Source organism: Piliocolobus tephrosceles, chromosome 17, assembly GCF_002776525.5.
Source record: "Piliocolobus tephrosceles isolate RC106 chromosome 17, ASM277652v3, whole genome shotgun sequence".
Taxonomy (NCBI): Eukaryota; Metazoa; Chordata; class Mammalia; order Primates; family Cercopithecidae; genus Piliocolobus; species Piliocolobus tephrosceles.
The window spans coordinates 2,538,812-2,548,434 of NC_045450.1; the positions used below are offsets into that span (position 1 = coordinate 2,538,812).

General features: G+C 52.6%; 1 protein-coding gene across 2 annotated transcripts in view; it reads right to left on the bottom strand.

Annotated features, from left to right (window-relative positions):
• The window catches only part of RAB11FIP3 (RAB11 family interacting protein 3), a 101,831-nt gene that overhangs the window by 30,417 nt on the left and 61,791 nt on the right, over positions 1 to 9,623 (bottom strand). For both annotated transcript variants that reach the window (XM_023189128.1, XM_023189129.1), the window contains exon 4: positions 7,779 to 7,990. In XM_023189128.1, the coding sequence (XP_023044896.1) occupies positions 7,779 to 7,990 (212 nt within the window). The remainder of the gene's footprint in view (positions 1 to 7,778; positions 7,991 to 9,623) is intronic.

The window sequence follows — 9,623 nt, forward strand, 5'->3', positions numbered from 1 at the left end:
GGCCGGGCACGGTGGCTCACGCCTGTAATCCCAGCACTTTGGGAGGCCAAGGCAGGTGGATCACGAGGTCAGGAGATAGAGACCATCCTGGCTAACACGGTGAAACCCCGTCTCTATAAAAATACAAAAAATTAGCCGGGCTTGGTAGCGGGCGCCTGTAGTCCCAGCTACTCAGGTGGCTGAGGCAGAAGAATGGCCTGCAATAAGCCATTCTTCTGGGAGGCGGGGCTTGCAATAAGCCGAGATGGTGCTGCTGCACTCCAGCCTGGGCAGCGAGCGAGACTCATCTCAAAAAAAAAAAAGGGGGCCTATCACGGGGAGGGGGGAGGGGGAAGGGATTGCATTGGGAGTTATACCTGATGTAAATGACGAGTTGATGGGTGCTGACGAGTTGATGGGTGCAGCACACCAACATGGCACAAGTATACATATGTAACAAACCTGCACATTATGCACATGTACCCTAGAACTTCAAGTATAATAATAAAGAAAAAAAAAAAGGTGCGCTGGGTGCGATGGCTCACGCCTGTAATCTCAGCACTTTGGGAGGCCAAGGCGAGCAGATGGCTTGAGCTCAGGAGTTTGAGACCAGCCCGGGCAACAGAGGGAGGCCTCAACTGCAAAAAACATTTCTAAATCAGCCAGGTGTGGAAGCACACGCCTGTAGTCCCAGGTACTCGGGAGGCTGAAGTGGGAAGGTCGCTTGAGCCCGGGAGGTCGAGGCTACAGTGAGCGGTGATGATGCCACTGCATTCCAGCCTGGGTGACAGAGCAAGGCCCTGTCTCAAAAAAAAAAAAACGAGTAAAGAAACATTTTTTTTTCTTTTTCTTTTTTTGACATGGAGTCTTGCTGTGTCGCCCAGGCTGGAGTCTGTGGCGCAATCTCAGCTCACTGCAAGCTCCGCCTCCAGGGTTCGTGCCATTCTCCTGCTTCAGTCTCCCAAGCAGCTGGGACCACAAGCGCTTACCACCACACACGGATAATTTTTTGTATTTTTAGTAGAGACGGGGTTTCACTGTGTTAGTCAAGATGGTCTCGATCTCCTCACCTCGTGATCTGCCCGGCTTGGCCTCCCGAAGTGCTGGGATGACAGGTGTGAGCCACCGCGCCCGGCCCAAATATATTTTAATAAAACATTTTACTTAGCCCAACATGCAGTCGTTTCAAACACTCCAGCCTCTTCACTCTCCTCACTCTGCAGCAAGTGTGCCCTCCCACATCACGAGTCCCGCAGCCCCACACGGGACAGCACAGGTCCACACACACCAACATCTGGGTTCAAGCACCTTCGCCTCTTCTCTAGGGAGCTGCTGTCCTCACGCAACCACTGGGCGATGGAGTTCAAACTTCTACTTTAATCTAAAACTTAACAGCAAATTGCAACGGGGAAAAGGAATGGGTTTCCAAGTACCCATCCTCCTTCTGAAGAGAGTGACTGCCCCACAGCCGAGTTCTGGAAAACACAGTGGCCGGAGGCAAAGGGAAACAGCTGTGCCTTCAGCGGCTCCTGTGCTCCAGCGCTCCCCACTCCCACCCTTCCCCAGGAGTCCTCAGGAGAACCTGCCGTGCAGGCCAGGCGCTGCTCTGCTCCAGGAAAGAAAGGGGCCTGGGAGAGTGAGGCGACTCCTCGTGCCCAGGAGAAGGGGCAGAGTCAGGAGGACCACGTACTCTGCTCTGTCCAGACCTGCTGTGCTCAGCCGTGAGAAGTTCCAGTTTCACACCCACAGAAATGCCCACCACGCACCACTCCTGGGACAGCTCAGGATGAATCCCATGGCCTTAAATACGCAGGCTTTCAGTAAAAATGATACAGAAACCAAACCAGGGCCGGGTGCGGTGGCTCACGCCTGTAATCCCAGCACTTTGGGAGGCCCAGGCGGGCGGATCACGAGGTCAGGAGATCGAGACCATCCTGGCTAACACGGTGAAACCCCGTCTCTACTAAAAAAATACAAAAAATTAGCCGGGCATAGTGGCAGGCGTCTGTAGTCCCAGCTACCCAGGAGGCTGAGACAGGAGAATGGCTTGAACCTGGGAGGCGGAGCTTGCAGTGAGCCAAGATTGCACCACTGCACTCCAGCCTGGGCAACAGAGCGAGACGTGGTCTCAAAAAAAAAAAAAACAAAAAAAAACAAAAGGAGGCCAGGCGCGGTGGCTCACGCCTGTAATCCCAGCACTTTGGGAGGCCAAGACGGGAGGATCGCAAGGTCAGGAGATCCAGATCATCCTGGCTAAGAAGGTGAAACCCCGTCTCTACTAAAAATACAAAAAAAAAACTAGCCGGGCGCGGTGGCGGGCGCCTGTAGTCCCAGCTACTCGGGAGGCTGAGGCAGGAGAATGGCGTGAACCCGGGAGGCGGAGCTTGCAGTGAGCTGAGATCCGGCCACTGCACTCCAGCCCGGGCGACAGAGCGAGACTCCATCTCAAAAAAAAAAAAAAAAAAAACAGAAAAAAGAAAAACGAAAAAGAAACCAAACCCGGGAGGCGTATGCCACTTCATAGCCTCCCAATACGGTCTTCAACTTGGTGCTGCCTGTCTGCACCAGTCCCCTTCCTACACAGTGGCAGGGAGGAGTGGCTGCCATCCACAGCCACCATCCAAAAGTAGGCCACGTTACAGGAAGACTCTATGTTCTGTTTCTTATGATTGGGTGCTTGTTTTACCAACAGGCTCAGATGCTGTGACAGAAAACTGCCCTCTGAGGGGGGGAGAATCAGCAAGAGGAAAACACACACTGGTCCATCGGCCAGGAGGCCCTTCCCCTCCCCGGGCCACTGTGGTGGAACCTGCTACTCCCTCAGAAGCAATGACGAGGGGCTCGGCACCCCTCCCCACCCCATCTCCTCCTCTCCTCAGCACAGCTTTTCCTGATGCGTGACGGGAACAGAGAAGGCCCACGTGCAAGGTCATGCTGGAGACCAAGAGGCCCCCGCTGCCCGGCAGAGGCTGTATAAACCAGACGGTCTGCACACGGATGCCCAACGTGCTTTCCATGCCAGCTCCACAGGAGATGGGTAACACTAGCTAGCAATCAGATCCGGTCACAAATGAGCTTTTCAAAGTATGTGTCCCCTAAAAGAGTTATATATATATATATATATTTTTTTTTTGAGACGGAGTCTTGCTCTGTCACCCAGGCTGGAGTGCAGTGGCCGGATCTCAGCTCACTGCAAGCTCCGCCTCCCGGGTTCACGCCATTCTCCTGCCTCAGCCTCCGGAGTAGCTGGGACTACAGGCGCCCGCCACCTCGCCCGGCTAGGTTTTTGCATTTTTTAGTAGAGACGGGGTTTCACCGTGTTAGCCAGGATGGTCTTGATCTCCTGACCTCGTGATCCGCCCGTCTCGGCCTCCCAAAGTGCTGGGATTACAGGCTTGAGCCACCGCACCCGGCCATATATATGTTTTTTTGAGACAGAGTCTCACTCTGTCGCCCAGGCTGAAATGCAGTGGTGCAGTCTCGACTCACTGCAAACTCTGCCTCTCTGGATTCAAGCAACTCCCCTGCCTCAGGCTCCTGAGTAGCTGGGATTATAGGCGCATGCCACCATGCCCAGCTAGTTATTTTTAGTAGAGACGGGGTTTTACCACATTGGCCAGGCTGGTCTCAAACTCCTGACCTCGTGATCCACCTGCCTCAGCCCCCCAAAGGGCTGGAATTACAGGCATGAGCCACCACGTCCCACCAAGAGTTATACGGCTTAAAAACTAGTGAGAAAATAAATGCCTGCAATCCCAGCACTTTGGGAGGTCAAGGAGGGCGGATCACTTGAGGCTGGCAGTTTGAGGTCAGCCTGGCCAATATGGCGAAACCCTGTCTCTACCAAATATACAAAAAAATTAGCCAGGCATGGTGGCGGGCGCCAGTAGTCCCAATAATCAGGAGGCTAAGGCAAGAGAATCACTTGAATCCGGGAGGCAGAGATTGCAGTGACCCAAGATTGTGTCACTGCCCTGCAGCCTGGGCTACACAGCAAGACTGTCTCAAAAGAAAACATAACAAAAAAATTACATAGTGATCACAGATATAAATATGAAGGTAAAACAATAGCATTTTTAAAAGAAAGCATAAGTAAACATCATAGTGACTGTGTAGTAAGCAAAGATTTATTAAGGGGGGCACAAAAGTGCTAATAAATATAAAAGAAAAATGGATTAACTCAACTATAGCAAAATTAAAAACATCTGTTCTGGTCCAGGGCGGTGGCTCACGCCCGTAATCCCAGCACTTTGGGAGGCCAACATGGGTGGATCACAAGGTCAGGAGTTCAAGGCCAGCCTGGCCAAGATGGTGAAACCCTGTCTCTACCAAAACTACAAAAATTAGCCAGGCACTGTGGCAGGCGCCTGTAATCCCAGCTACTTGGGAGGCTGAGGCAGGAGAATCACTTGAGCCCGGGAGGCAGAGGTTGCAGTGGGCCAAGATGGCACCACTGCACTCCAGCCTGGGCAACAGAGCGAGACTCTGTCTTGGAAAACAAAAATCTGTGCCTCAAAAGGTGAAAAGGAGACCCAGAGAGAGGAAAAAGGATCTGTGATACACACACCCCATACAGGACTCACATCTAAAGGATTCCTATAATCAGTGAGAAAAAGACTGAGGACCCAACAGACCAGGCGCAGGCCAACCCTGCCAACCCTGCCACAGCCTGTTTCTGAAAACTGTTCCACGGGAACACAGCCATGCTCACTGACCCACGTGCCTTTGGCTGCTTCTGCAGCACAACAGCAGAGCTGAGCAGTTGCCACGGGGGCCATGTGGCCTGCAACTCTTCTAGAGAAAGAGTCTGCAGACCCCTCCTGCAATCAGCAAGCAGGCAGAGGATCTCTCAACCCTAATGAAAGGTGCCCACCTTATTAGTCACCCGGGAAACGCAAGTGAGAAGCCGTCTCCGCACACCTCCCACAGGGCGAGCAGGAGAGCAGCCACGACCGCGTGCTGCTGAGGTCCGGGAGCCCAGGGGCCACAGATGCTGGAAGCAGGTGACCCTGTAGCCCCTGCAGGAACTTCCAAGGCTGAAGGGGCGTGCTCCCGATGACCATCCTGCTCAGGGCCGTACCATGTCCCAAAGACAAGGAACTCCTATAGCAGCTTCACCCTCAAAACCAAAAACGGTCAACTACCCACTGCCATCAACAGGAGAATAAATTTTAAAGTCACAGCATGTTCTTGCAATAGAATAACAAAAGTAAACAATTTACAGTGATGCACAAAAATAGGGCTGATTCGGCCAGATGCAGTGGCTCACACCTGTAATCCCAACACTGTGGGAGGCCGAGGCGGGCGGATCACCAGGTCAGGAGTTTGAGACCAGCCTGACCAACATGGTGAAACCCCGTCTCTACCAAAAAATACAAAAATTAGCCAGGCATGGTAGGGTGCACCTGTAATCCCAGCTACCCAGGAGGCTGAGTCAGGAGAATCACTGGAACCCAGAAGGCAGAGACTGCAGTGAGCTGAGATCGCACCACTTGCACTCCAGCCTGGGCAACAGAGCAAGGCTTTGTCTCAAAAAAAAAAAAAAAAAAAAAAGGGGCTAAATCCACAAGCACAACAGCAAGTGGAAGAGGCCAGGCACAGGAAGGACCTCGCCGTGTGGGGAACTTAAGGAAGATGCAGGGCCGGTGGAGAGCTGGCTGCTGTCAGGGGCCTGGGAGGACCGGAAAAAGGGCCGTGGGAATGGTCAGTTTGAAAAACCTGCTGGCTCTGCACTTACAACATAGGCATGCACTTGTGGGTATATTACGTTGGCAAAAAGATTTAAACTCTGTAAAATATTTGAAGAGGTTTATTCTGAGCCAAATAAGAGTGACTAACAGGCCGTGGTGCTGCCCTAGGAAGCCCTGAGAGCACGTGTCCAAGAGGATCAGGCTACAGCCTGGTTTATACATCTTGGGGAGACATAAGATATCAACCCACATGCAAGATGCTGGTTCAGTCAGGAAACACGGGACAACTCTAAGTGGGGGACAGAAGGGCTTCCAGGTCATAAGCAGATGCAAAGATCTTCTGATTGGCAACTGTTTGAAAGAGTTATTCTCTAAAGACTTGGAATCAATAGCAAGGAATGCCTCCACTTAAGATAAGGGGCTGTGTCGGCCGGGCGCAGTGGCTCACGCCTGTAATCCCAGCACTTTGGGAGGCCGAGACAGGCGGATCACGAGGTCAGGAGATCGAGACCATCCTGGCTAACATGGTGAAACCCCGTCTCTACTAAAAAATACAAAAAACTGGCCAGGCGCAGTGGCTCAAGCCTGTAATCCCAGCACTTTGGGAGGCCGAGACGGGTGGATCACGACGTCAAGAGATCGAGACCATCCTGGCTCACACGGTGAAACCCCATCTCTACTAAAAATACAAAAAAAATGAGCTGGGCGTGGTGGCGGGCGCCTGTAGTCCCAGCTACTCGGGAGGCTGAGGCAGGAGAATGGTGTAAACCCGGAGGCGGAGCTTGCAGTGAGCTGAGATCCGGCCACCGCACCCCAGCCTGGGCGACAGAGCGAGACTCCGTCTCAAAAAAAAAAAAAAAAACAAATACAAAAAACTAGCCGGGTGAGGTGGCGGGCGCCTGTAGTCCCAGCTACTCGGGAGGCGGAGGCAGGAGAATGGTGAGAACCCAGGAGGCGGAGCTTGCAGTGAGCTGAGATCCGGCCACTGCACCCCAGCTGGGGTGACAGAGCAAGACTCCGTCTCAAAAAAAAAAAAAAGAAAAGATAAGGGGCTGTGGAGACCACGGCTTTATCAAGCAGATGAGGCCTCCGGGCAGCAGGCAGCAGACCTGAGAAGGTGCCAGACTCCGAGTTAATTCCCTCCTGCATCAGGGAAAAGACCTGGGAAGGGAGGAGATTCTCTACAGGGTGCAGGCTTTCCCCACAAGAGACAGTCCTATAGGGCCATTCTGAAATACGTCAAATAAATAGACATTTCGGGGTAAAATACTTGGATTTCTTTCAGGGCCTGCCACCTGTCTTGTGATGCTGCACTAGAGTCAGACTGGAATGTGGTGTGCTGTGGCTGCTATAAAAAGTCCACCTTTGTCAGTCTCTGTTTAATGTGAATGCTGGTCAGCTGGGCCTGAATTCCAAAGGGAGGGGCCTCATGAGGCCTGCCTGACCTCCCTAACGATGGCCTGAACTAGATTTTCAGGTTGTCTGAGCAATGTCTGAGGCTGAGAGAGGGGTCCATCAGTTGGTTGGGGGGCTGAGAATTTAATTTTTGCTTCACAATGACACTTAAGCATGCTGAGCGGGCTTTCCAGTAGCAGGGGCGACACCAAGAGCACTGACTCAGGTCCACGTGAGCCACCGGACACCTCCCTGATCTGACCTTCTCCCAGACTCTGCCCTTCCCTCTACTCCAGCCCCAACTAGCTCGAAATACAGGGGGCTACAGAAATCCTGAGGGTGGGGGACAGTTGGGGAGAGAACATGGCCTCCGCAGGGGTGCTGCAAAGCTGAATGGGTTCCAAAACCCTGGGGAGACATTCACTTCTCCTATAAGTTCTCTCTCTACAGCTAAAGATGTTGAGCAACATTGGAAACCAATGTTCGTTCTGACAGGAAAGTCAGCTGGAACAGGGAGACCGCTCGGGCAAGGTGGGCAAGGCGATGTGGGCTCATCCCAGGAAGGTCAGGAGCTACTGCAGGGCCAAGCCCCATCCCCACGTAATGGATACTAGCTAGCACGCACTCCTCCAAGACCCCAGTCTGCCCATCAGACACCTCCACAGGTGCCACATCCCAAAGGCCTCTCCGGGAGGCCGCTGGCGGGGTACAGACCTGCCCGGGAGCAGCAGCAGGGCACCATGGTCAGGCTCCTCCATGGCGTCCAGGCACTCGGAGGGCACTGCCGAGCCGCCGGCACTGTCTGCGTCCCCTTCAGGTTGCAGCTCAGGGTGCACCAGGGTGCTGGTGTCCTCGTCCGTGAAGGTCTCACACTCGCTGAAAGTGCTCTCGGAGCCCATGTACGCGCTGTCCGTCACCTCGTTGGCCTAGGAGAGAGTGCGCCAGCGGTCAGCGGGCACCAGCTGGGAAGGGGACTGCCAACGCCCCACACCTCACTGCTGCAAGGCCCTGGAGAGGGCAGTGTGGAGGGAGGGGTCTGCCGCCGGAAGTCCCAGCGGTCTCTAAGCAGGGACATATTACTTACAAAACACAACTCAGGCCGGGCGCAGTGACTCACTCCTGTAATCCCAGTACTTTGGGAGGCTCCAGTGGGTGGATCCCTTGAACCCAGGAGCTCAAGACCAGCCTGGCCAACAAAGTGAAACCCGTCTCTACCAAAAATACAAAAATTAGCCAGGTGTGGTGGCACCTGCCTGTAAGTCCCAGCTACTGCAGAGGCTGATGGAGGAGCTTGCTTTTTGTTTTTTGGGTTTTTTTTTTTTTTTTGGAGACAGGGTCTCACTCTATCACCCAGACTGGAGCGTAGTGGCGTGATCTCAGCTCACTGCAACCTACGAGTCCTGTGTCCAAGTGATTCTCCTGCCTCAGCCTTCCGAGTAGCTGGGAAGACAAGCATGCACCATCATGCCTGACTAAGTTTTGTACTTTTAGTAGAGATGGGGTTCACCATGTTGGCCAGGATGGTCTCAAACTCCTGACCTCAGGTGATCCACCCACCTGAGCCTTCCAAAGTGCTAGGATTACAGGAGTGAGCCACCATGCCCAGCCAGGAAGACCATTTCAGCTCAACAGGTCGAGGCTGCAGTGAGCTGTGATCACACCACTGTACTCCAACCTGATAGAGACCCATCTCAAAAAAAATAATTAATTAAAAATAAACATAATGGCTGGCCGCAGTGGCTCACACTTGTAATCCCAGCACTTTAGGAGGCTGAGGCAGAAGGATCAACTGAGGTCAGGAGTTCGAGACCAGCCTGACCAACATGGAGAAACCCCGTCTCTACTAAAAATACAAAATTAGCTGGGCGTGGTGTGAACACCTGTAATCCCAGCTACTCAGGAGGCTGAGTATTTGCTTGAACCAGAATTGCTTGAACCAGGGAGGCGGATGTTGTGGTGAGCTGAGATCACGCCACTGCACTCGAGCCTGGGCAACAAGAGCAAAACTCTGTCTCCAAAAAAAAAAAAAATTAAACTAAATTAAAATAAATAAATATAGGCGGGCATGATGGCTCATGCCTGTAATCTCAGCACTTTGGGAGGCTAAGGCAGACGGATCACAAGGTCAGGAGTTTGAGACCAGTCTGGCCAAAACGGTGAAACCCCATCTCTACTAAAAATACAAAAACTAGCCAGGCGTGGTGGCAAGCGCCTGCAGTCCCAGCTACTCATGAGGCTGAGGCAGGAGAATCGCTTGAACCCAGGAGGTGGAGGTTGCAGTGAACTGAGATTGTGTCACTGTACTCTAGCCTGGGCGACAGAGCAAGACTCTGTCTCAAAAATAAACAAACAAACAAACAAATAAAATGTAATTAGCCAAGTGTGGTGGTACGTGCCTATAATCCCAGCTACTCAGGAGGCTGAAGCAGAACGGCTTGAACCTGGGAGGCTGAGGTTGCAGTGAGCTGAGATCGTGCCATTAAGCTCCAGCCTGGGCGATAGAGTGAGCCTCTATTTCATTTTTTTTTTTTTTTTTTTTTTTTTTTTTTTTTTTTTTTT